Here is a 24,477-nt window from a genome sequence, read left to right on the forward strand (position 1 = left end):
GTTGCTAGTGAACACTTTAATCTCGAAAGAAGGCAGCCCGGATTTCAGGCCTCAGTAGCAACTGATTTCTTTCGGTGAAAGAGACTGCGAGTGCGAGACTTGCTGCGATTTTTCTTGTCGGGGGTGTTACCGGATCGTTGACTGCGGCCACGACCGCGCGAATTGGAGCTCGGGTTGTCGTCCGACATATATTTGTCCTTGTAGATCCTGGAAACGAATAGTCAGCCAAAAAAAGTGTTGATTTCTCACAGAACAGTCCACAGACGTACCAGCTATTCCCGACCATATTGATTCCCTTGGCCTCCGCTTGGCGATAAAATCTCGCAGCCTTCTTCAAGTCCTTCTTACAGCCAATGCCCTCTGCGTAACAGAACCCGGCCTCTGCGAGCGCATCACCATCGCCCCATTGACCCGCAATCTCGAAACAGCGCAAGGCCAAAGACTTGTCCTGTTCAATACCCCACCCGTTCAGATGACTCACACCAAGTTCGTAGATACTGAGAGCGAATTGGGCTCGGTAAGCCTTCTGGAGTTCTCTCATGCGAACAGGGATCGACGGATTGGAGTCATCCATAAGCTCTAATCCGACGGAGTCCACAGCCTTGCGCAACCACCGTACACCTTCTTGCTGATTCGGCCTCATTCCCCAACCATGGCGGCATGCTAACGCATAGAGCAACATTCCCGTAGGATGGTTCTGCTTGGCCGCGATGCGAAGGTGGTACGTGGATTCATTGAGGGATCCTTTCTCGTGACATTCGATACCCTTGGTCACGTGTTCATCCGCTGTAATGGGCGCGGATGTGGTCTGTGTCCTGGCTGTCTGCGGGCGAACAGTGGATTCGGAGCCAGCAGAAGACGTTGTATCGGCGTGGTCATTCCTGGCAGTTTCGGACTCCATCTGCGCGGGTGGTGCAGGTTCGCTCACTGGTGGCTCTGGTCGTACAACTTCCGCCGTAGCAGACTCGGTTGATGTCCGCCTTGGAGGTGTTGTACGATCGCTGGGCGAAAGGTTAGTCGCCTGCGGGAGCGGCGGCTCAGGGGTCAACAGCCTCCGAGACGAGCTGGGTGATTCCTGCAAAGAGCGCGACTTGGAAATCACTGACTCTTTACCTGATGGTGATGGGGACGGGGTACGACGAGATGGAGAGGACTCCGCAGGGGCCTGGCGATCGGGACTCTCGAACAGCGGTTCTTGCCATTCGAAATGCGGAGTCTGCAGGCCGGAGAAGACAACCGAATCACGGCAGACGGCGCGTCCTCGAGGTAAAGCATACTTTGTATGGATGTAAGACGACACAGCTGAGGAGGGATCCTCGTGCGGATGCAATGCCAAATCGGATGGAGACGGCACCCTGATGGGGCTGGGCTTGTGTCCGCGGTTAATGGTGCTCTGTATGCCATCCGACGAGCACACCGGTCCGGGAGCCGACAGACTCGTGCCAGATCGACTCATCGGCCGGGAGAAATTATACGACGGGCGGGATAGACCCCCGTAGTTTGAAGTTTCCGAGCTTATGGATGGAGATCGAGGATGAGGCCGGATTTGCACATTGGACATGGGCGAGTAAGGCATAGACATCGCACTGCTGGAGGACATTTTTCGTGGCTTCGAGAACGTGGAGCCTGCAGTTGAGCTGCTGTAATCATCATCCGAGCTCTCGAATTGGCCACCTCGAGAACCACTCGATGGCCGCGAGAGATGAGAGGCTGACGGAGTCAATCCACGCGACGGAATGTTTAAATGAGAAGCTGAATCGGTAGACGAGGTTCGGGACGGGGGCATCACAACCACCCCTGCCGGAGGCGTGCGGCCCTCGGAAGGAACACAGGAGGGGGCAACGGAATAGAAGCGACGGGGTCCTTCGGGGGCACTGTAGGCACTGAGATTGTCCGGAGAGTCGGAGCGGGGCAAGTCAAACACATCAGCAGTCGATTCCTTCCTCGGGGTGGCATCGTCATCTTCTGTTTCATCCGGCATCTCGTGTTGTTCTTCCTGCGCCTCTGCTTCATCTGGTACTTCACTTGACAGGTGTGAGATGGCGCTGAGCCGCGGATGCTCGGACTGTGGGCGAAACTTAGGCTCCTCCACCTCGGGGTTCATCTTCTGCGTCGGCTGTCTCGACAACTCATTGCGCCTTCCCCCGCGAGCATCGCTAGTAGAAGCCGAGCGAAAATAGCCCGGTCGTGGCTGCGAAAGGGAGCGTGCCACGCTGGAGGGAGGCAATCGGCTCATGCGACGGTTCCTCCGAGCGGATTCCTCCAACTGGCGGGCCAAAAGGCGGCCTTGAGCGGCAAAGGCATCGAGCGGGGAGAGCGCGGGAGGAATTTCACCATCGTAATGCTCAATGCGCGGGGAGGGCGCCCCGCTGCGGAGGGTATCATGCGAGGGGGAGCGAATTTCACCAAATCTGGGCCGGGCGGCCATGGTGATACCCAATGTCCGTCCAATTGCTGCGATCACAGAATCTGATTCATCCAAAGTTCACCACAAGAGCTCGATTTCTAACTCGTGAGGCAACCAGGTCCATTAATTGAGGATCAATTGTTGACTATTTGGCAAAAGATGGACCGACTCGCACAAGCGAAATAAAACCACAATCAAGCGTTAACCTCGGGGCGTGCGACAGGCAATCTTTGAATAGGGTCGGTGTAGATGCGAGTTGGAAGTGCGCCGAGCGGAAATGCAGTGGACAACGGTGGACGGTGGACGGTGGACGGTGGACGGTGGACGGTGGACGGTGGACGGTGGACGGACGACAGAAAGGAATGACAGCCCCGTGGGGTGGACCGAGGATTGCGGCAAGTGAGGGGAAGTCGGAAAGCGATTGATGACAGGCGCAAGTAGAAGTAGGCAATTCGAAGCGAATGAGCGCGAATGAGCCTGGATTCAGGAGCCGAAGAACAGGAGACGGAGTAGATGAGGGGCGCGGTTGGATTATTTGGCGGCGGCGGCGGTGGCGGTGACAGTGGTGAGATGACTGTTGGGTGTTGGAGACCTGTAGACTACCGTCGTGATGTGTACTGGCAAGACGAAGAGATGCTACTGAAGCATCGTGGGTGAGAGAGGGGGACAAGATCGAGGAACAAACACAACACAGGATGTCAGCAAGTAGAAAGAAGAAAGAAAAGAAAAAGGAAGATCGAGGAGAGAATAGGACAAAGAGAGAGAAGAGAGGAGAGAGGGAGAGGGAGAGAAAGAGAAAGAGACCCAAGAAACTAACTAGCTAGTCGGGGGAGTGCCAGTTACTTGTTACGCCCTGACGATCGCCAAACCAGAACCGGTGTTCTGGGCAGTCTCCACGCTTCCTGCTGCTATTGCATTTGCTGTTGCATTTGCTGTTGCATTTACTGCTTGCTGCTGCCACTGCCCGTAACGTCATTACAGCCTGCAGTGCTGCAGTCTGCAGTCTGCAGGGGCCGGCCCCGTTTCAGGGGGAAATCAATTACTGTACATACAGACTCTCACTCGCTGTAAAGCACTCTGTACGGAGTATTGCATACTGAGCACTAACTAAAGAATAAAAGATGATGATGACAGCTTCTCCCCCTCCCCCCTCTCCCTCTCTCTCCTCCTCCTCAGTCCTCACCCTTACGTTATGGACTGGGCTGCTCACTGCTTGGCATTTGCATGGATCCAAAGAACCAAAGAGGAACTTCCCAGATAGGCGATATTTGTGCCTTATAAAACAATTGTCTTTCTCTGCCTCGGAGGGGCACACGGCAGACAAACCTCACAACCTGTTCAATCAAATAAGAGACGCGTTGTCTCGATATCTCCTTGTGTATCCACGTCCTAACGCGACCGTCGCCATTCAGACTAATTGAATGATGTGCAGCTTGCTTCCAGGTTTCCCTCTAGCTCTTCATATCCTCCACCCGAATCAGTCAGGGGCCGCATCGATGGCTGTGGCATTATTGTTCGGTCTATTGAGGGCGCTCGGGGAAATCCCCAGCTTCTAGAAGCGATGGCTCGAACTTTCGCCCATCACAAAACATCGGCCAGTGTCGCGCTGTCTTGTCACTACTGGGTGATAGTCGGATTCACCCTTGGGGAGGCGACTGCACAGTGGAGTCCGAACCAGACTTTGAGTTACTCCATTTTACTATTTATAAGTCGATGTCCTTTCGATTGTTTCTCCCCCTCTCTTCCTGCCGTTTCTTCGTATTCTCCCGGTCGCAATGGCAGCTTGAGTTTATTTGGGTTCGGAGAGATGCGAGATGCGGAGAAGAGCTGCCATGGAGTGGCTGTTGCTGCCGCTTCATGTTTCTTTGGGACTGTATTTCTGCTGCATGGTTCCTTGACTATCACTACCACTGACTTACCACCATCACTATTACTACTAATCACTGGGCGCTGCAAGCCGGATGTCTGTCCAGTAAGGGACGCCCAGTGGGATTTCTCTTCCGACCAGCTAGGCACCCTCGTTGAATAATTTGCAACTAAACCCTTCGCAGTGGCCCCTTTCAAGCAGGAGATTCATAAAGTCAGCCATTGCTGGCAGGTACACTGCCTAGCGTATGTATCTTTAGAATCTTTTAGACTTAAGTACTGGACGGGCAGCCTGAAGTCTGTTCTTCCTGTCTTTTCCCCCCTCCCCCTTTGTTTCAGAAGTTCACCCAACCGGACTTACAGCTCACAATTCAAGCTCACACCGTCAAGCACAACAATCTTCCTTATGGAGGTCATGGTTCGCTGAACCGTACGAGATTAGTCAATAAACCCTTCCAACTGACTCCAAGGCCTCAAGATCTTATTGCCTGATTAACGTACTGATTTTTGCAGTGCCTCCGGTCTAGATTGCTTTTTTTTTGTGGTTGGGGTGGGGGGGGGTCCGAAACCAGGCACAATTAAACCGTGATTGGTTGTCCTTCGGCCGGAATTCGAGGCGCCGGGGAAAATCCATATTGAGGCAGCCCAGGATGCGGTCAGTCACGGGTCCCGTGAGTCCCGTCACACTTGATGATGATGGGATGGATGAGAGTTAAAATTGCACAGCGCTCACTATGACTTGAGACTACAGCACTGTTGCCATCAAGACCGATATCACTCAACTAACTAACCCGGTAACTCATGTCTACCTATGCACCATGCACCACACCTACAAGGGAAATGAGGTAAGAGCTGTAAACATGAGACACAACAAGACCCCCTCAAACCCCACTGTTCGTCTGTTCATCTGAACGACAGCCGTTGGAATGCTGGAAGATGGGCCGCCCGGAGGCACCACTAAGCAAAATCAATTGTCTGTCTGCCTTTGAGTCTCTGCCCTAAGAACCCACCACCATCGAAAGTCTACTACGGTACTACCTCCTTACCTACCAGTCCGCACCCGGCCAGTCACCGGCGGACCGTGATCAATCGAGGCAGAGAGAGAAAACAGATGAAGAGAGAGAGAAGAAGAAAAAAGATAAGTCAAAAGCTATGTAACACCGACCAGCTGGGCTTAGTTTAGTGGGAGGAGCAAACGCGGTTCTTCATCTCCAGCGGAGACAAAGACTCTCCCTCCCGGCCAATCAGCGCTGGACTCGGCCGCCCTCCGCAGAAGCTTAGGCTTTAGCAGCACGAGGTTAATAAGGACAGTCGAACAACTAAACTAAGGAAAGGATAGGACGCCGACTCTCCACGCAATGGGAGCTCCTAATAAAATCTCTGTTATTCGGGCTATAGGCAGATAGTGAGTCGAGTCTTGCTGAAGTATCGTTCTTTTCCTGCCCGGCGCAAACACCTACCTACCTGCCTGCCTATACATTGCTTCCTTCACAACGCACCACTGTGGGGGGAAAGGATCTACCTACCGATCTCAGCTTCAACAAAGCCCTAATAAAAACAGACAGGCCAAGTTGTAAGGAGATCATCCATGATGCCCCGACTCCGGAGCCGGTCCCTCTATGACCTCCTGGGCGTCGACCCCACGCTCGACCACAAGCACGTCTACGAGACCTCGTGGCTGCTGCCCCCGCTGGCGCTGGCCTGCCTGCGCGGGCTGATCGCCCTGTACATCTTCACCACGATCTTCACCATCTGGGGCTGGTACGGCACGCACGGGGAGCGCTACGCGATCGGCGAGAGCTTCAGCTACTTCACCTGGCTGACCTACTGGGGCATCGGGTTCTACATGCTCACGGCCGCCATCCACACCACCTGCTATGGCCTGACGGGTCGCTCGGTGCTCTTCGACCGCTGGCCGCGGGCTCTGCGCGCCCTCCACGCGCTCTTCTACACCACCATCACCACCTACCCCTTCCTCGTCACCGTCGTCTTCTGGGGCATCCTCTACTCCCCGCCGTGGTATACCACCGTCGAGCCAGCTTGGCAGAACGTAAGTTTGACCCTCCTTCAAGGTTACAGTAGAAACTTTCCGTTGTTCTTTGTTTGCAACCAGAAAAAAAAAAAAAGAACACGAAAGGTTATTCTCGCCAACACTGACCTGATCCAATGGGATTTAGATCTCCCAACACGGCCTCAACTCCCTCTACGCCCTGCTGGAGATCCTCCTCGCCACCACTAACCCCCACGCGTTCCTCAGCTTGGCCGTCCTCATCTTCCTCCTCCTGCTCTACGTCGCCTTGGCCTACCTCACCTACCACACCGAGGGCTTCTACACCTACAGCTTCCTGGACCCCGGCGCCCACGGCCAGCACAGCGCCAAGGTCACCGGCTACTGCTTCGCCATCCTCGCGGCGATCCTCGTGTTCTTTTTCCTCTCGTGGGGCGCCATCTGGTTGCGGCGCCGGTTAACGCATGGGAAGGTGAAGCGGTCGGTGCGCGACTCGGGAAAGTCGGTGGAGGAGGAGCAGTCCGAGGTGGTCGAGGTTTCTACTTTGCAGGTTTGAGGACAGATCACGGGTGGGATAGCTATGGTAAGGGGGTAGATGTAGGGGGATCATAATGTAATGTTTAAAAAAGGGGGGGTGTGATTGGTTTTCTATGATCAGAGAACTATGGATTCTGGGTCCCAGCTGGCAGTTTCGGGTTATATTCATAGCTTCGTTATAATGCATACTTGCGGGATATGATATGATACGATGAGATGAGAGTGGTATTAGATCCAAGAAATAGTTTCGCAGCGATAGCCAAGGTGATCTGCGGGAAGGCTATACTCCAATTTATAGACCGGTGTGATCCACGAATGTCGGGAGCTTGATCACAGCCGTTCCCAGCTGCTCGTCTCACTGCTACTCCCCGCACTGGTCGAAGAACTCGCCCTTGGCGACGATGAAGAAGTCGTCTGCTGCGGTGGAAGGTGGTAGAGCTGCTGCTGCGGCGGCGGCGTCGACCGCAGTCCTAACATCCAACCCACCAATCCTGGGGGTACCCACTCCCCGATGATGTTGTACGTCCTTGCGCCCCGTCCGACATACACGACGGCCTTCTTGCTGCCGCGCCGGCCGAACACATTCTTGGCCGGCGCCTCCAACGCATCATGCACTGCGTAATGTAGGGTGCGTGCAGAAGATCCTCGGATAAGACTCGGGCCTGCCGACGCGGCGGGCCGCGCCTCAATGCTATTCAGGTACTGCGACGCATACAGCGAACGCTGCTGGACGCTCCAGCCTAGCACCTCCGTGCCGGCGATGTGGCCCTGCGGGGTCCGGTACGATGGTCCGAGGTCGATGTTGCCGAGCTTCAGCTCGACAACGTGGAGGTTCGGATTGGATGTCAGCTCGCGGCGGAGGGAGGTGGCGAAGCCGGATAGTGCGCGGGTGGTCGCGACTTCCGGCCCGCTGAAGGGCGCGGAGAGGGATGAGGAGATTGTGGGGTAGGCGACGATGATGGTGCTGTGATTGTTGCGGACTTGGAGGAGGGGGAGGAAGAGTTGTGTGGTGAGGATAGGAGAGAGAAGGCGCGTGTTGATTGTGTCGATCCAGGTCGACGGCGGGATTGTCGCGACGGGGCCGCTGGTATAGTTGGGTGAAGGGACTATGATGAGCCCGCTCAGCTGGCAGGTGTGAGGCTGGAGACCGGCGACGGGCGATTGTGGTTTGGTGATGAGGGTGTGGATTTCGCTGAGGGAGGGGTGGATTCCAGATGGGTTGGTGGATGTCTATGGCCGTGATGGTTGCGTTAGCCAAGGGTCTTTGAGACGAGAGTGGAGGTAGTGTTTCGCTCTTACGGTGGAGAGGTCAAGCCAGAGCGACCGGATGTCTTCGCGACTCTCGCTTCGGATGATCTGTTCTTCATCGCTGGAGGAAACTGTAACATAGACGATGTATCCCCGACGCTCAAGATCAGATGCGATCGCTCGAGTCATCGGTTCGTGCGCCGATCCCGCGATAACTGTTGCGACAAGTTAGCTCTTTGCGCAGCTTGTCATTTGGGTTCTGGTCCCATGCATACCCACGATTTCCTTGCGGGCGCCATTCCCAGCCCTCCTTGCTCGCCGCCGCTTCCCATTAAACTTTTTGTTACCATAATAGAGGACGCAGGTGGTTCCAACGAAAGCGAGGATCGCCGCGCTCCATGCTCGGTTTTGCAACACCCAACCATGCACGCGATCAACCAAAGACTGTGATATGACCGGGTTTGGTCGGTACTTGGGTGAAGGGCGGACCGTAGAAGGGAGCCATGTCTGATTGGAGAGGGTATCACGAATCGCGTCCGCGGCGTGGTCGACTTGACGATCGATAGAATCGGCGACCTGATGAGAATATCGCCTTACGTCATGCGGTATCGATGCCAGCTGCGACAAGCAGAAAAAAATTCGTGTCAGTGCGCGATGAATCTGCAGGTTAGGGGGAAAGAGCCCACATAGTCGAAAAAAAACTGGTCGTCACTGGTCATGGTGATGATAGTTTGCTGCACTCAAACGGGGCAGCCGTTGGATGGAGATGGGGTGGGTGGTGGATAAAAAGATCGAGGGATAAACTGAATCCCCCAACTTATCGGCGGGCCGGTCACATGAGCGTCTTCGCCCTATGGATGGACTATCATCGATCATTCCTGGGTATCTATTCAGCAACTATTGATGTGTTGATGTGTCACAGTTGAATATATCAAATACTTTGATGCTTTGATGTCATTCTAAGCTACTTGCTTTTCAGTCTGGATGACACAGTCGTGCTACTAGTATAACATTTTCGAATCTTGGTTAGAAGTAGATGTATATATTTGGTACCGTACTCCAACCACAAACATAGCGACTGTGCACGCCACTTCAGACAAATCTATATCAACCGAAACCCATGTACTCGAAGTACACAATGATGCTGCTGTGTTTCCAAATGTCAAGAGCTACAAAAAACCGTGGACTTATATAGTATAGCTACCCCAGAAAGTGCTTTGGCGCCTTCTCAAACAACCGAATGGTATCCTCCAGCCGCTTCTCATACTCCGTCATCTCCTGGCTGTCCTGATCGTCGTCCGTGTTATTCGCCTGCTCATCTTCATCATGGTCGTCATCTTCACCCAGTAGTTGCAACTCAACTCCATCTCTTCCTCCACCACGAACCGTGTTCACCGACATGATGTCTCGATATAGCCCCATCGACATTGGTAGCGTAATCCCTTCCACACCATTGCTACCCAACTTGATGAACTTTGCATCCAGCAACCGAAATTGCGCTGCCCAGACGTGTTCGTCTTCAACCTCCATCGCAATCTCCCACGATGCGCCCTGGCCAAGCTTCACCGATCCGCCCACAGGCACACTCGATAGTGCACCAATGACCGCAGACGAAATGCCCACCGAGACTTGATTCGACTGACTCCGCGACACAATCGTGCGGGTACCTTCTAGAAGGTATAGTCCGGTAAGAAGCCAGATCTTCGGACGGCGTGCGAATTTGAAGTTGAGGAGATAGGAGCTGCGGGCTGCGGAGAGCCAGAGTTTGAGTTTCTGTTGGGCTTGGGGATTACTGAGGACCGAAGTGATGAGGAAGGATTCCGGACTATGGCTCATATGTGAGTCTGAGCAGTTCATGGTTCATCTGTATAGGTTGCAGATTGACACACTCTTTCAGAATAACTCGTCTTCCCTTCCTTGCGGTAACTATACGCTCAAGCTCCTTGTTATACGCTAGACGGAGATCGATTATATCGCCACCGCTGAGACCAACACCGGGAGAAGTGCGCGAGGAACCACGAAAGACAACATTGGCGAAGTCACTTGCATAAGTGTGTTCTTGCAACGCCTCCTCACTGCGCAATCAGCCAGTCAGTCCTGTACGGTGCTTGGATTGATTTACTACCTTACCTGAGCAGATCATGAGTATAGTGACGCGCTGCCAGTGGCTGCCAATACTTTTCCAGCACCAAAGAGCCAAGAGTCAAGGCCTCTGGCTTCTCGCCCACCCCATAGAGGTAGAATGAAGAGTCGTCACTCGCTGCCATGATTTGAAGCCAGGAGAAGCTTGGCTTTGAAGGATCGTTCAGCACAGTACAGAGTTGCCTAAGGTTTCCATATACTGACGATCGAAGTCAATCGACAACAAGGTGCTTTATGGGTCCGGTCCAGTGGAGATCTTGAGATATTCTTGACATGTCTTGACCGGGCGGCCCGCGCGGGGCTCGATCAGTGCGGCTGAACTCCATCCCCATTCCTGCCAGATCGAGTAATTCCTGGCGAAGGCAGCCTAAGCAGTTCCAAGCAGTAGTAAGCAAACAAGGCCATTCATCATCATTTGACTCACCCTTCCCATATGGACTCTCACTTCTTCTCTTGACATGCTTCTGTTGCTGAAAGCCTGCACGCAAACCCCACTAGCAAACGCGGCAGTCATGGATTTTGATCACTTCCTCGGTCTTTGCGGTCGATCACTGTTTGCCGAGGAATATCGCGGAGATTTCGATGCTGCTTGGGAGGCATTGCAGCAAGCCAAGCCAAGTGACCCCACTCCCGAGCCAGAGCATTACGCAGAGTACCTGCGATGCTTGTCCATTTACTCGATTCTGACAGGCAGGCTACGAGACGCCCAGGAAAGCTTGAATATCTTGTACAATCTTCTCGGCCAGCTATCTCCAGAATGGGGTCTGCGTTATACCAACTACACTCTACTATGCGATCACTATCGGCGCTATCCACCCTCGCTCCGCTTCTTCCACGAGAGAGGAAGACCTATCAATCTGAACACCCTCAGCGACATTATCGGGCCAAATGCTATGATGGCCAAGTTTGCAGAGAATTTCCAGCAACACTTCCCTTTGGGGAATCCTCGTGATCAGTTTCTCTGTCAGATACTAGGCGCGGTGCAATGGTTGCCGATGCAAACAAGGAACTTGGTGTCTACATATCATCCCTTATTCCCGGGTGTTTCGTCGAAGCGCTCTGATACCTTGGACTGGGAAACAGTCATTCCGGAGAGCGCCAAGTTTTTGATCAACTACCGGAGTCTAGCAGAATCTGAAGGAGTAACAACCATTGCAGATTATCTGTCACGGACAATAGTTGACTTACACATAGCCTGTCAACATCCAAACCAGGCAGCTGCTTTGACGGACCTATATAAAGTGTACGAAGGCCGAGGAGACCAGGTGGGAATGGCTAACTGCAAGCTCATGGAAGGGGACAATATCCTAAGTCCTCCATTTGCAAGCCCAATCTCTCTCAGTATGGTACTCGTAGAATCTTCATCAGCAGTCGGGGGCGATACCCTATGGGATCCCATTGATTTCAATCTCAAATTCGACTACACATCACAGGCGAGGGATTGTTACGCATCAGCACTGAGCCTCTTCCAGAACGGGCGATGCAAGAGAGGTCAGGCCGCAGCACTGCTTCGGCAGGCTTGCTGCTTGCACAACGAACAACGTCATCTCCGCGGCGCAGATAAACAAAGCGTTGGCTTACTTGATAAGGCCGAGGAAAAGTTGCGCCAAGCGCATGCTCTCTTTGCCAGAGATGAGGCCAATACTCGATTAGTTGATGCTCACCGACTTCTTCTCGGTATAACGAGAGGAGAGGTAAGCAAGACTAGAGCCATGGCGCAAGACATTGGGCAGTGGGGAGTCGAGGCGAGAAACGAACTGATGGCACATGGACTCGGGCTTCTCATGATGCGCTTCGCTTACCATGAGTGGAATCGATTTGGCAGATTAGATACTGCTCTTTCTGCCTGGGAGTGTGCATACGAGGTGTTCGATGCTATCAATGATGTGATTCCAAAATTCCAGACTCTGATGTCTCGGGCAGCGGCGCATCACGATATGTTCAACGACACAGCGGTAAAGATAATGGCTCCCAAGGCGCGAGCTATGGTAGGTTCTGTCAGCGACACGTACGACAGAATCTTGGATGATGCACCAGATACGCCGTTGGGAATGGCCGACCGGAAGACCGTACTTGCGAGTAAGTTCAATATGATTTGGACGTTTGAGACCAATATAAGCCACATATTCCTTCGCTTAGAGGACTTTGAAGCCCTCGAAGATTGGCAGAAGAAGCTTCTGGGCTTTATTGAGCAGGATGAAAGCTTTCAACATTTTATCGAAACTATCGAGCAGAAAAATGGCTCTGGCTTATCACTCCCCGAATTCGGCTACTCCCAGACTAGGCTAAAAGGGTTGTGGAAGGAAACAATGGCTCATCATGCAATCAGACTCAGGTATGCTTCGGCTGATATCAAGAGTCGTGAAGACCTCATGGAAGGAAACATTGATAGAGCTAGAACGACTCTTCGCCGCTTTGTGAATGATGCTGAACAGATGGAGCTGGTTTACACACGAGATCTGTACCGCATCTTGGCTTGTGCGCACATTGGGGACCGAGCCAAAGCCCGTTCTATACTGAACACCATCAGTGATAACATGCTCTTTGGAGGGAGCCTGGAAGAATATCTCCAGGGAAGGGCGCTTAAAACCACCTTCCCCGCTATTGCCGAGAATGCTCTGATGTTTACAATCCATGGAAACGACTTGGACAGAGCATTCAGGGTAGTCAATCTGATCACAAAGATAGTTCCAGATTTCTTTAACTGGACCTTCGAGAACATCTACAATTACTCTTACCGACTCGGGAACTATGGCACAATTTTACTCAGTAATCATTACCCCCAAGAAGCCTTTCGTCAGTTACTTGAGGCACGTCAGCTTATTGAGCTCCGCCGTACCTATACTACTGATGTTGATGCCAGGATTGGAAATGCAATGTCTAGGTGGATTTACGAAGTATTTTTGGATCTAGCCCGCGCCTGTCTTCGCTGCCAGGAGGCCGGTGTTCCGCTGGCCGTGTTGACTCAGTATAAGCATGGACATTCTGGGAATATCTCCTGGCTAGAACATGCATTACTTTTCCTAGAAGAAAGCAGAGCTCGTGCTGTGCTTGACTCATTACAAGTTGGATCAGGTGACGAAGGAAAATCTCACAAAAGAATGGCTTTACTTTCGGAAGCCATATATAAGCAACGAGCCCTCAGAGTGCTACTCGCTCTAGACCACCTCAGCCCCGAGCAGGAGAAGGAACTCTCCCAGCTTCAGAGAGAGATTGATGAATTGGAAGGCAGTGGGAAATCTTCAGCAACTACTGGGTTCATTGCTGCAGCAAGCTCTACAGTTGAGCCCCAGTTACTTTATCAGAATATTGACGAGGATACAGTAGTGATAGAGGCCACCTTTGGGGTTCAAGGGTTTGTGGCATTTGCGATTACCAAGAACGGAATTCAGAAAGTTCACTACGGAGCTGCGCGCTCTGTCGACATGCAGATGCCTGCCATGCGGTTCATGCAGGTCCTCAAAGAAATGACCGGGTATCGAGGAGAGGAGGAAGACACCCGCAAACGGGTTCTCAACCAGTTGTCCGCAGAGATATCCTCAGTATTGTTGACGCCGTTTGCAGGCACGGTCAGACTGAAGTCGCATGTCGTCTTTTCCGTGTCCGAGCCTTTCACAGCATTTCCTTTCTCTGCCCTTCTCTTCGACGGCAAACCATTGATTGTACATGCATCGGTATCACAAATCCCCAGTCTGACAGTCTTGTACTATGTCTCTCAGCGGCAGTCGGCTTCGCGACTACCGGAACCCACAGTAACGGTGTTTGCGAAGTCGCCTGTCGAACCTTCGGCCGCAGAGACAAGAGCCGGAAATGAGGATGATCTGCACATGGCAGGTATCGAGGCAGTCAACATCGCCCGAATATTCTCCACCTGGCCAATCGAAGCGTCGCGTCTCTCACGAAAGAGCTTTCGCGAGTATATCAGGGGTGTATCGTCCGTCCTACACATCGGAACTCACGGCAATGTGGACCTCAAGAATCCTCTTATGTCGTCGATCTCGATCGGAGAGGACTTTCGGGTTCTTGATCTGTCCGAGATCCAAAGTAAGGCAGATCTCATAGTATTCGCGGCATGTTTGAGTGGACTTGGAAAAGCAACCATTGGCAGTGAGGTTTTGGCCTTTTCTCACGTCGTGCTTGGCACTGGATGTCAAGCCTTCATGGGCACACTGTGGGAAGTCAGCGACTTTGCATCCATGCTGATGATGACAATCTTTTATCGGAACCTCAAAGAAAAGAAGCAGTTTTCATTGGCAGAGGCATTGAGGGATGCACAAAATGAGCTTCTTCAGTTTGACAGTGGAAAGGCAAGCCAATTTGTGGATAACTTGCTGGAATCATGGACCTCAGAAACGACTAACAATGCGGGTCCTCGTCCTGATGAGTTCGTGCCAGATGCAAAGTGGCTGCTTCAGATGTCGAAGATGATTCTGGATCAGCTAGACTGGTCGAGTCCTTTTTATTGGGCACCATTCATGCTGATGGGCAGTGGCGGACATCGCCTGTCCCATCTGGAGGTTTAGTGACAGCGTAGGTTCTACTATTGACATCTATCATATCTTTTCTGTAAGTGTGATTAAGCAGATGCAATGATATAGACAAATCGGTAAGTTCACTTCCCGCAACACGGCATGTCAAAGTGTTACGAAGGCAGTTCCTGGCTCATGGAGAAAAGATGAGAATTGCCTCAGAGGACTGCTACGAGGCAGGGGCACATATTTTCCATCAACAGAAACAAAGACTACCGCAATAAACATGATATGTTACTGCTCAGTCATAGCAAGAAAGGATAAGATGGAGATCATTCAACTTGAAAAGCATGCATTTCCTGACCATACGGTGCATGTTTGTTCCAGACCTGTTCAATGACTATTGTAATGAGCCAAAGTAGTCAAGCAGATAACCCTTCACTCTGAAAATCTCAATACTACGCTCTCCAAACGCCGTCCAGATTATTCTCATTACTGATCCCGTCACCATCCTTTGTAAGCCTCGTCACTTTCGCAACTCGCTGAAATGTCCTCCCATCTTGTTCATCACGAGCTTCACTCTTCCTCGCCCGCAGCAGCAGCAGCAGCAGGCTCCTTATCCTCCTCCTTGTCCTTGCCAGCCTTGGGGCTCTTGGCCGCCTTCTTGCGTTTCTTGTGAGGAGTCGCCGGCCCGGCTTCGGTGTCAGCTCGCTTCTGCTGGCCTTTCTGGAAGCTGACTCCACTTCCGCTCTTGCGGTATTTGTCCAAGTGTCTTTCGATCGCCTTGGGGGTAGGCTTGTCATCTCCGGCTGGAGATTCGGATTGGTTAGCTATTGCAAGCATGCTTTAATGAACATTTATGTTGCAGATCCAGAGGGTTCTGCGATGAGATCGACTTACGCCATGCCTGAGAGACCTTGTCGAGGTCGAGGGTGATGGTTTGGGTTTCGAAGATGAGCTTCCAGAGCTGAGACGAAGGAGTCAGTATTTAGTATATCTCAGAACTGTAAGAGAAAAAGCGTAGGGCTGGGAAGACTGTACGAGCTGTTCGTTCTCGTCGGTCCAACGCATTTTAGTGGCTGGCCCAACTGGCGATTTTCTGGTTTGGAAATGCGGTGGAGTTGTGATTAAGTAGGAAGGGGTGTGTTGGATGAAATGGGCTGAGTTAAGTGAGAAATTGTAGCTTGGTCAAAGATGACTGGGGGTAGAAGAGATGGAATCAGTGGGTGGATCAGGATGAGAGGAGAGAAAACAAGTAGGTAGGAGTTTGATGTGAATGTTACTTACTAGTTCAACCATAGCAATGCATTCACTCAGGGTTGAAGGACAAAGTGCTGGGGAAGTAACACAACTACTGAAGACCTGGGTCGATTGCACCGGCCTTCGCTCATGAAAGCTGTCTATTTGTTAGGCTACAGAAATGTCTCTGATGAGGATTTACTTTAGGGTTGTATATCAAATCTTCGTCGGGTTGAAGAGTACAGAGAACTATATTCGAGCACAAGCTTTGTGATTAGAGGTCCTTTGCTCTATATAATACTCATGACAGTTTTCTCCCTGATATCTGTAGATGTTTTTATCACTAGTAGTGCAGTTTAAGAATCTTGCCACAGATCAAGAGGGTTAAATCTATACTGATGTAGCGAACGCACGTGACATTTGTAGAGCCTGAGTGCCTGAGGTAGTGCAGTGATTAGCAATCCCTTCCATCCATGCATTGTTTGCCCACCTTTCTTTCTGCCTCCTAACTTTAGTATCCACGGTCTTTCTTGAATTTGCTTTCTGACCGGAGAATTCCATTCTTTCCCTCAATCTGCTTCTGGGTGTCGTTGCGTCCCTATTTTCCCCCAGCTTTGGGGCCTCTCTTTTGGTGATCAGTTCTTAGATGTGATTTTCTTGGGTGGCGGAAGTAGTAGCTTGCGCCTGTGATAGGCTTCTAGCATAAATACTTCATGCCGTCCTAATATTCTCATCACATCGCTTTTACTCAGTTAACTGCCTTCTTTCAATCATCTCAGCTTAGCCCTACGGTGTGGATCTATTTTTCCATCTACCTGACCGTCCAGCCCATTTGCCACCATGCGCGAACTAGATCCGCTCATCTCTGAATACCGCCATGACAAGAAACGACCCCGAGCTGACGAAGCCCTCCTCATGCTTCAGAAGGTAGCTTCCATAGTCAAGCCCATCATGCGCCGACGGCAATGGAAGGTTGGGATACTGGCCGAGTTGAATCCGCGGGAACGAAATCTCCTTGGGCTCAATTACAACCATGGCCAAAAGATCTGCTTACGGCTCCGTCATGCCGGGGATGACCGTCAGTTTCTATCAATGGATTCAATTGTAGATACTATGCTTCATGAGTAAGTTGATGCCTCTTTAATCTCACATGCCTTTCTCGGGGTCTAATGGCTAACTTTCATCGCAGACTCTGTCATATTGTGCATGGACCACATAATCAGCAATTCCATGCTCTATGGAACCAGCTTCGAGACGAGCACCTGGAGCTTACTTTGAAGGGCTATACAGGCGAAGGCTTCCTCTCCAAGGGTCATCGCTTGGGAGGTCGTCGAATGCCCGTGGAAGAAGCCCGTCGACGGGCCCGAGCCGCCGCCGAGCAAAGACGGTCTCTCTCCGCCGGGTCGGGACAGCGAGTCGGCGGCGCATCCGTAGCACGTGGTACAGACATGCGCCAAGTCATTGCAGCTGCCGCACAGCGACGGCGCGAAGTGATGAATGGATGTGCCTCGGGCGCCGACAATAGCGCCGAGCTGGCAGAGGAGGCGTCCAGGAACGGCTTCCGAACGAAGGCAGAAGAGGACGATGCGAATGAGAGAGCGATCATGGAGGCTGTCATTGATCTCATCGAGCAGGAGGAGCGCGAGAAGTATGGACCTTCGTATATCCCTCCAAGTCAGGAGAACCCTGCCGGTCCTCGTTCTACATTATCTCCGCCTCCGATCCCAGATAGCAGCAGGCTGGGCGCGCCGTCGCATCCGCAGAACCCAGAGGATCTGATATCAGATGATGGATCGTACAATCAGCCGTGGTCGTGTCCAACCTGCACGCTCGAGAATCCTGCTGAGTTTCTTTGCTGTGATGCCTGCGCCTCGGCGCGGCCGCGGCCTTCGACGAACCGATCCGTATCTGAGCCTGCCTTGACAAGCGCGGCCAATACAACAGACAAGAGCAAGAGTAAGAAGCGGCCAATCGGCCAGTCCCAGTCGCCCTCTTCGCAAGGTACTTCCAAGAACAAGGGCCGTGTCAAAACACCCTCGTCCACGAAGTCAGAACAGGCGAACAAGCGGCGACTGGGCCGGACGTGTCGGGCTTGTGGCTCGTTCATGGAAATTGAATGGGCGCTCTGCTCCACCTGCGGAACAGCAAAGCAGGAGTCTTAATTCTGGCGATGGCTTCGGAGTTCACTTAGCATAGGCGTTGGTGTGATAATGTTTCTTTGGAGAGAGATACCATGGCTAGCAATGTTCTTCATCAAGGCTCAAGGAAGGTAATTTCAACTTCTATACGGGGTACATTTCCTACGAATGTCGAAGAGAGATCCATTTTACGAAGATGTTGCTCGTAAGTAATTACCTCTTGACTGAGCAGAGTTACTCTCCCTCAAAGCATGCATAGCTCTCACCCTGACGACAAGTGCAACGGCAAGACTACCCCCAGCTCCCGTAACAAGTCAAAGACTCTGATTTAGCACCACATAACATTTCTATAAACCAAACTTGAATTCAACACATGCAAGTTCGTTGACTTGTTACCCAGATCCGTAGATCCACCTGCCAGCTGATTGATATCTGACTAAGCGATTTCCACCTCCCCACTCCCGGCCCAACCATTCCGCCGAGCCAGCCCAGCGAATAATTTCTTCATCAATAATTTTCCCACTTCCTTTCTCCTCTCCCCCCACGCAACCACAAAAGCTGCAGCTCCAGCTTCTGACCATTTATGCTTTGGTCCCATTCTCACACAGCACATTCTCACACACCATCCTCCACAAACGAATCCAACTAATCAAGGTATGGCATACCCACCCCTCCACTCCCCTTTTACATCTCGTACACCCCAGCATCAAAACCAAGCAAATCTGCCCACCACACAAAACACGACCAAGGAGACAGAAAAGCCACAAAACAACCTATATGATGAGAGCTTTGCAATCAAGAACCGGTATATTAGGAAGAGCCGGAAGAGGAATGACAGGAAGCCAACGTTGTTTCACTGTCGTCGATGCTTATAATGGTTCTGCTGAGTGGTTGTTTTACGGTTTTTCGTTCCTTCTCGGTCATCGTTTGATGGTTGTGTGTGGGTGAAGCATGATTTGAGGATTTTCCTCGGTTCTGTTTTTTTTTTTTTTTTTTTTTTTTTTTTTTTTTTTTTTTTTTTGGGGTTTTTTTTTTTTTTTTTTTTTTTTTTTGCTTTGGCTTTGATTGTTGGGGTTGTGCGCATGTCCTGCTGGTCTGACTTGATGGTTATACGCCTGATGCGTGCGTGATTGTTGTGTCTGTAGCATTGCTGACCAACTACATGAAATAGGTTCCTCGATTTCTCCAACTTTGGTGGGCTGTAGAGTCCTGGGCTACGATAGTTAGATATAGACAGAAATTGAAGACAATATGTTTGCATTGGGTTTCTTTCCATGAATCTTGTTTCAATTGTTTGTGTCAAATTTACATGGGAGTCTAAGTTGAACCTATCATAACCTTCCGGATATAGAACTTTTCATGCATAACCAAAAAAAAAAGAGGACCCATCAACAAGTCTGAAACGCCAAACACATGCACGTAGACAGATAGTAAAAACAAATAAACCTGAACAGAATGTGTTCAAGCAATGCTGACGAACTGCCGCTTCTTGCCCGTACCTGCCATGCCCTCCGTTTCCTCGTAGGCGGCCTCGTCAATGTAGTCCTTCGTGCTCGACTCTTTGATCTGCTGCCCAACGAACTGCAGCGCGGACATGTTGAAACCCATCTCGTCTTTCTGACGAGCCAGCACCCGACGCAGACTGGCGCGGATGCCGTCGAGCATCGGCCGCATCATCTTGCTCGCGACAATCTGGCGATGGTGCGTCTTGAGGATGAAGAAGAGGACACGGCAGGTGAGAGGAATATTCCATTCACGACCGGCCCAGATGTTGAGGAATGTGAACAACGCCGGGATCTTCGAGAAGGGCAGAACCAGCAGAGCGTCCTGAAGAGCAGCAGCGGGAATCTTCTGGACAACGTTCAGCAGATGCCGTTCGGCAGAAACGTCCCCCAATGCCATGTACAAGGGATTGCGCTTCGGAGGAGCTGCGTTGGGCTGCCTCGCCTTGATAGCACGCCACTCGTGCACGACCTCTAGATCCTCCATTCCCAGATCCAGGGCTTCGATGATCTTCTCTCCGGCCATGAGCGTGGCAGACGTCTGCTTGCCAGCATCGACGGCTTCGGCCTTCTCTCCGTCTTCTCCGTCCTCCTCCTGCTCGAGGGAGGCCGTGAGGGAGTTGTCGTACATCTCTTCGAGCTCTTTCTCCCGCTCTTCTTCCAGGAACAGTTGCTCGTCGGTCTGCTCCCAGGTGCGGATGCTCTTGTCATGACTGGCAGTGACAATGAACTCTCCGGAGTGACTGATGGCCAACGCCCAGATCTCGCCGTGGTGCCCTGCCAGCTTTTGAATATGTTCAAATTTGTCACCGTCCCAGTACTTGATCAAACGATCCTTGCTAGCACTGAAGAAGTTGTGGCCATTTCCTTCTTTGTTGTTCGGAACGAAAGCAACAGCCATAACACTGTCTTCGTGTGCCAAGAATGACTTGTGACAATCACCGAAATCCAGACCCCAGACGCGTGCCGTCTTATCAGCTGAGCATGTAACAATCAACTTGCTGTCCCACGAGATGTCCATGCTAAGGACCGGGAGTTTATGGCCGTAAAGGTTGAGGAACAACTTAAGCGAATCGACGAAGAACACCTTGACGGTATTGTCCAACAGAGCCACAGCAAGCAGCCGGGCATCAGGGGAGAAGCGGACGTTGAGGATGTCATCAGAGACCTTCAGAGTCCTTGTGTGCACCAGCTTGAGTCGCGGCGTAGTTCTCTTAGTTCCAGGGATCTCTTCCTGAACAACCTGGAAGCTCCAGAATTTGGCAGACTTGTCGGCACTGCCACTGACTAGGGACTTGCCATCCGGGTGAACCTGCAGGGACCATACCGGTCCGTCGTGGGCCTTTATCGTATCGAGAAGAGTCGAGGAGGCGATATCAAAAACCTCAAGCTGACCGTCTTTATTTCCCACAACAACAATCTTGTCTCCGGGCAGGAAGGCTGAGCAGAGAGCATATCCACATTCAAGAGTACGCAGACAGCTCTGGGTGCGGACGTTCCAAATCTTAAGGCTGCCGTTGGACGCAGAAGCCAGCATTCGATCATCAGAGCTCAATGCGACGGATCTGATATCGGTGCGGTGACCGGGAATATCGACTGCCAAGTTCCGAGTGTACTCCGACTCGTCCTCGTCTTTGTTCTTCTTGTTGGCGGTCACGACGCTGTAGGCCTCGATCTGATTGTTCGTGGTAGCGGCCAACAGGTGCAGGGTGCCGCTAGATTTAGTCCTAATCCAGTCGAAGGACCGAACCTTGCCCCCGGTTCGAACAATCGTATGGGGTACGAAGACTTCAGAAACTGGTGCAGACGCGGCGTCGTCGTCCGGCGTCTTATTGTCGGTCTCGGCGACGGCTCCTTCCTTGTCTGCAGCACGCTGCGCATCCTTCTCCTTTCTTCTCTTGCGCTTCCTTGCCAAGCTCTTCTGCACTTCGACCTGTGAGCGGATCCGCCAAATCTCGACCGCCTTCTCCGAACCGTGAATGCCGATGTAGTCCGACCGGGGGTGAAAGCTGATTCCGATCGTGCGATCTTTGCCGTTGCGGTAGAGAGTTCCTCTGTCCGTCAGAATCCTCTGACCTTCAGATCCAACTTTCTCCTTGGAGATTTCGATCATAGCGCTCTCATCGATAGACCAAACCTTGAGCTCTCCGTCATTGCCGGCGGTGATGCAACCACTCTCGTCGGGGGAGAGCCCCAAACTCCAGCATTCACCATTCGATTGAGCCACATGAGTCTCAATACAGTGCTGCGAAGCCAAATCCCAGACTTTGATGAGCGCATCCTTTCCCGTCGACAGCAAAAATCCCGCATGATCGCTGAGGCCGGCAGCGTTGAGCAATTCGGTGGATGGTGTGAGGAAGTTCAATGAGGTGATCTGGTCGGTATGTCCACGCATCTTGAAAAGTCCGACTTCTGCAATCAAGTCCCACAGGATGATGTCCGTGTCTTTCGAGCCACTCGCCAGACGAACTCCGGCGTTATCGAAGGCGAGTTGGGTAATGGCGGACTTGTGGCCATTGAAAGAGATGATGACGGATTCGGTTCGTGAATCCCAGAGGCGGATGCTTCCATCTTCATAACTGAGGCGTACAAAGTAAGTACAAGTAATCAAATAGGGTCGTCCAAGGGTCATGATGAAGACTTACCCCACCGCAAAAATATCCTCGTCCGTCTTGCTATGCGTGATCACTGTAACCTGTGCTTTACAGGCCGAGTCTCGCCATCTGCCTAGCAGCTCTCCCTTCTTGACATCCCAACAAAGGACTTCTTCACTTGCGCCCACGATGGCTCTCCCGGAGCCAGTCCGACGCGCAGTACCCAGGCTATCCTCATCGCGGGCCCAGATCGCATTGGACGAACCGGATGCGATGAGCCCGAAAGTCTTCGAATGCTCGAACTTTCTGTCCAGGTCAGTAGTCAGATGATGCTCTATGAATATGGCATAGTCGGAGAGCGTGAGACTCACAAATATGACTTCACCATCGTTGGGTGCGTGCCTCTGGAAAAATTTTGGAGCTCGGAGAATGAATGCTATCGATAGGCGCAAATGGCGGCCGCAACTACGGAGAACGACAGCGACCACTCAGAGCCTCCCCACCGCCTGCCGTTCGTCGAGCATCATCAACGTAACTACCCCCTCGTGGCAGTGAACCATTGTTGATAAGTCCAGATCACCCAAAGCAATCCAGGGAGAGAACATCGGGCGCTTTTCGATTTATACCAGCTTAATTTGAGTGTGCTTGCCACCATGCTTCTGCTAGACTACCATAACGTGCTTATCCACTCCCTGTTGACGGAGCGGTTCTCTGGGTACATCCCCCATTTCCCCCGCCCCCTCCGACATATACCAGGCTCCCAGCTAACAGGTCGCCTGATGCTCGCTACAGATCCACCCCAGTCTCAATTGACCAGATCGTCTCCGACTTCGATGGCGTCACCTTTCATCTGTCTACTCCTGAATCCAAGACTAAAATACTCATCTCCATCCAAGTCAAGTGCTTCCGAGAGCTCGTTCAATATGGTGCCCAACAAGTGCTGGAGAGGGAGTATGGCCCCTATATCGTCGACCCGGAGCCTGGCTACGACTTCTCCGTCTTGATTGACTTGGAGAACCTCCCCGCTGAGCAGGAAGCAAAGGATGACCTCATCACGCGATTGGCGTTGATGAAGCGAAACGCGATGGCCGCCCCTTTCGAAAGAGCATTCGACGAATTCGCAAAGCTTTCGGAGGAGGCTTCGAGATACACCACAGAATCGGCTCCTCAGGGTGTCAAGGAAGGAGGAGAAGTTATGGCTATTCATTACCGTGAAGAGGAGGCGATTTACATCAAGGCCAGCCATGATCGAGTCACAGTTATCTTCAGCACCGTCTTCCGGGAGGAAACGGATCGCATCTTCGGCAAAGTCTTTTTGCAGGAGTTTGTTGACGCCAGACGTCGTGTGTTGACGCTGCAGAACGCTCCTCAAGTGCTGTTCCGCAACGATCCACCTCTCGAGTTGGCTGGAGTGCCCGGTCTACAGAACGTCAACGACGGCACACTGAGCTATGTCACATTTGGTAACTTGCGCACCCTACATTCCTTTCTCTTTGTCTTGCGACATCCACTGATTGAGCATAGTTCTTTTCCCTCGCCATTTGACACCTCAAAGACGCTATGAAAACATTTCCCACATCCAGATCTTCCGTGACTACTTCCACTACCACATCAAAGCCTCCAAGGTATCTCCTGCTCTTGTTTCCGGTCCATTACACCAGTCGCTAACACCTCATAAAGGCATACATCCACACTCGGATGCGCAAGAGGACTGCAGACTTCCTCCAAGGTAAGCCTCGATGTCGGTCGGGTGTCGACTGGGTTCATGTCACTAATTCCTGGCAGTACTCAACCGGGCGAGACCCGAGAACGAAGAGCGGGAGAGGAAGACAGCCAGTGGCCGTACTTTCAGGGTCCAGGGGTAGGGTAGCGGGCTTCTTGTTTTCTCTGTATAGAATATTGCGATTCGGCGGAGAGGTAGTGCTGGAGAGAATGCACACATGCATAGGTCGAAGTTGTTTGCTTCTCGGTTGTATAGCTTTACTCGTATCACATGCTCATTTTCTTTCCCTTCCTTGCCTTTGTTTGTCTTTGTTTGAGCTCTACTGTTGACAGGCGCATGGGCCTAGGAGTAGTCTCATTGGCAATTGATCAGCCACAGTGCAGAGTACCCTTGCTTCTGAGCGTGCGTGAGATGGACCGTGACACGCAGGGGGTGGGGAAGTGCTGACAGCAATAATGCCAGAATGAATAAATAACTACGGAGTACCTGTCACCTGCAGTGCTAAGGGACATGTTCCCCTCACTGGGCTCGACCAACATTGAGAGGTCTAGAACGAATACTATACCGTATTTGCCTCATTTGGCCATTCTTACTCATCTCTGCG

At 51.9% G+C, this 24,477-nt stretch overlaps 11 protein-coding genes across 11 annotated transcripts; 5 read left to right on the top strand and 6 right to left on the bottom strand.

Moving 5' to 3' along the window:
• Positions 1 to 44: 44 nt before the first annotated feature.
• On the bottom strand, positions 45 to 2,428 carry BO86DRAFT_418385 (uncharacterized protein; the record flags this gene model as incomplete). Its single annotated transcript, XM_025675075.1, has 2 exons — positions 45 to 207; positions 270 to 2,428. The coding sequence occupies 2 exons, from the start codon at positions 2,426 to 2,428 to the stop codon at positions 45 to 47; spliced, it is 2,322 nt and encodes a 773-aa protein (XP_025528414.1).
• A 1,756-nt stretch (positions 2,429 to 4,184) lies between these two features.
• On the top strand, positions 4,185 to 4,743 carry BO86DRAFT_388689 (uncharacterized protein). The gene has a single exon (XM_025671919.1). The coding sequence runs from the start codon at positions 4,215 to 4,217 to the stop codon at positions 4,434 to 4,436; it is 222 nt and encodes a 73-aa protein (XP_025528415.1). The 5' UTR covers positions 4,185 to 4,214; the 3' UTR covers positions 4,437 to 4,743.
• Positions 4,744 to 5,523: 780 nt separating this feature from the next.
• Positions 5,524 to 7,172, top strand: BO86DRAFT_70263 (uncharacterized protein). The gene is made up of 2 exons (XM_025677582.1): positions 5,524 to 6,323; positions 6,451 to 7,172. Exons 1-2 carry the CDS (start codon positions 5,862 to 5,864, stop codon positions 6,835 to 6,837), a joined length of 849 nt encoding a protein of 282 aa, XP_025528416.1. The 5' UTR covers positions 5,524 to 5,861; the 3' UTR covers positions 6,838 to 7,172.
• On the bottom strand, positions 6,939 to 8,837 carry BO86DRAFT_337410 (DUF1776 domain-containing protein). The gene is made up of 4 exons (XM_025668950.1): positions 8,753 to 8,837; positions 8,342 to 8,684; positions 8,118 to 8,281; positions 6,939 to 8,048 (listed from the first exon to the last, which is right to left on the bottom strand). Exons 1-4 carry the CDS (start codon positions 8,783 to 8,785, stop codon positions 7,149 to 7,151), a joined length of 1,440 nt encoding a protein of 479 aa, XP_025528417.1. The 5' UTR covers positions 8,786 to 8,837; the 3' UTR covers positions 6,939 to 7,148.
• Positions 8,838 to 9,148: 311 nt separating this feature from the next.
• Positions 9,149 to 10,473, bottom strand: BO86DRAFT_455763 (uncharacterized protein). Its single transcript, XM_025677132.1, has 3 exons — positions 10,197 to 10,473; positions 9,956 to 10,141; positions 9,149 to 9,891 (listed from the first exon to the last, which is right to left on the bottom strand). The coding sequence occupies exons 1-3, from the start codon at positions 10,331 to 10,333 to the stop codon at positions 9,267 to 9,269; spliced, it is 948 nt and encodes a 315-aa protein (XP_025528418.1). The 5' UTR covers positions 10,334 to 10,473; the 3' UTR covers positions 9,149 to 9,266.
• Positions 10,474 to 10,674: 201 nt separating this feature from the next.
• Positions 10,675 to 14,731, top strand: BO86DRAFT_455764 (CHAT domain-containing protein; the record flags this gene model as incomplete). Its single annotated transcript, XM_025677133.1, has 1 exon — positions 10,675 to 14,731. The coding sequence occupies exon 1, from the start codon at positions 10,721 to 10,723 to the stop codon at positions 14,729 to 14,731; it is 4,011 nt and encodes a 1,336-aa protein (XP_025528419.1). The 5' UTR covers positions 10,675 to 10,720.
• A 522-nt stretch (positions 14,732 to 15,253) lies between these two features.
• On the bottom strand, positions 15,254 to 15,748 carry BO86DRAFT_398857 (uncharacterized protein; the record flags this gene model as incomplete). The annotated part of the gene is made up of 3 exons (XM_025673579.1): positions 15,254 to 15,486; positions 15,578 to 15,644; positions 15,719 to 15,748. 3 exons carry the CDS (start codon positions 15,746 to 15,748, stop codon positions 15,254 to 15,256), a joined length of 330 nt encoding a protein of 109 aa, XP_025528420.1.
• Positions 15,749 to 16,403: 655 nt separating this feature from the next.
• On the top strand, positions 16,404 to 18,403 carry BO86DRAFT_360838 (metalloendopeptidase WSS1). Its single transcript, XM_025669830.1, has 2 exons — positions 16,404 to 17,040; positions 17,106 to 18,403. The coding sequence occupies exons 1-2, from the start codon at positions 16,757 to 16,759 to the stop codon at positions 18,076 to 18,078; spliced, it is 1,257 nt and encodes a 418-aa protein (XP_025528421.1). The 5' UTR covers positions 16,404 to 16,756; the 3' UTR covers positions 18,079 to 18,403.
• A 368-nt stretch (positions 18,404 to 18,771) lies between these two features.
• On the bottom strand, positions 18,772 to 19,423 carry BO86DRAFT_70341 (uncharacterized protein). The gene has a single exon (XM_025677583.1). It carries the CDS (start codon positions 19,328 to 19,330, stop codon positions 18,908 to 18,910), a length of 423 nt encoding a protein of 140 aa, XP_025528422.1. The 5' UTR covers positions 19,331 to 19,423; the 3' UTR covers positions 18,772 to 18,907.
• On the bottom strand, positions 19,333 to 22,551 carry BO86DRAFT_337420 (snoRNA-binding rRNA-processing protein DIP2). The gene is made up of 3 exons (XM_025668951.1): positions 22,522 to 22,551; positions 22,202 to 22,456; positions 19,333 to 22,135 (listed from the first exon to the last, which is right to left on the bottom strand). Exons 1-3 carry the CDS (start codon positions 22,536 to 22,538, stop codon positions 19,516 to 19,518), a joined length of 2,892 nt encoding a protein of 963 aa, XP_025528423.1. The 5' UTR covers positions 22,539 to 22,551; the 3' UTR covers positions 19,333 to 19,515.
• A 116-nt stretch (positions 22,552 to 22,667) lies between these two features.
• BO86DRAFT_388696 (actin-related protein 2/3 complex subunit 2) lies at positions 22,668 to 24,311 on the top strand. Its single transcript, XM_025671920.1, has 5 exons — positions 22,668 to 22,865; positions 22,943 to 23,613; positions 23,675 to 23,775; positions 23,831 to 23,879; positions 23,936 to 24,311. Exons 1-5 carry the CDS (start codon positions 22,804 to 22,806, stop codon positions 24,013 to 24,015), a joined length of 963 nt encoding a protein of 320 aa, XP_025528424.1. The 5' UTR covers positions 22,668 to 22,803; the 3' UTR covers positions 24,016 to 24,311.
• The last annotated feature ends 166 nt before the right edge of the window (positions 24,312 to 24,477 follow it).

The sequence above is a fragment of the Aspergillus japonicus genome (assembly GCF_003184785.1).
Source record: "Aspergillus japonicus CBS 114.51 unplaced genomic scaffold BO86scaffold_19, whole genome shotgun sequence".
NCBI lineage: Eukaryota > Fungi > Ascomycota > Eurotiomycetes > Eurotiales > Aspergillaceae > Aspergillus > Aspergillus japonicus.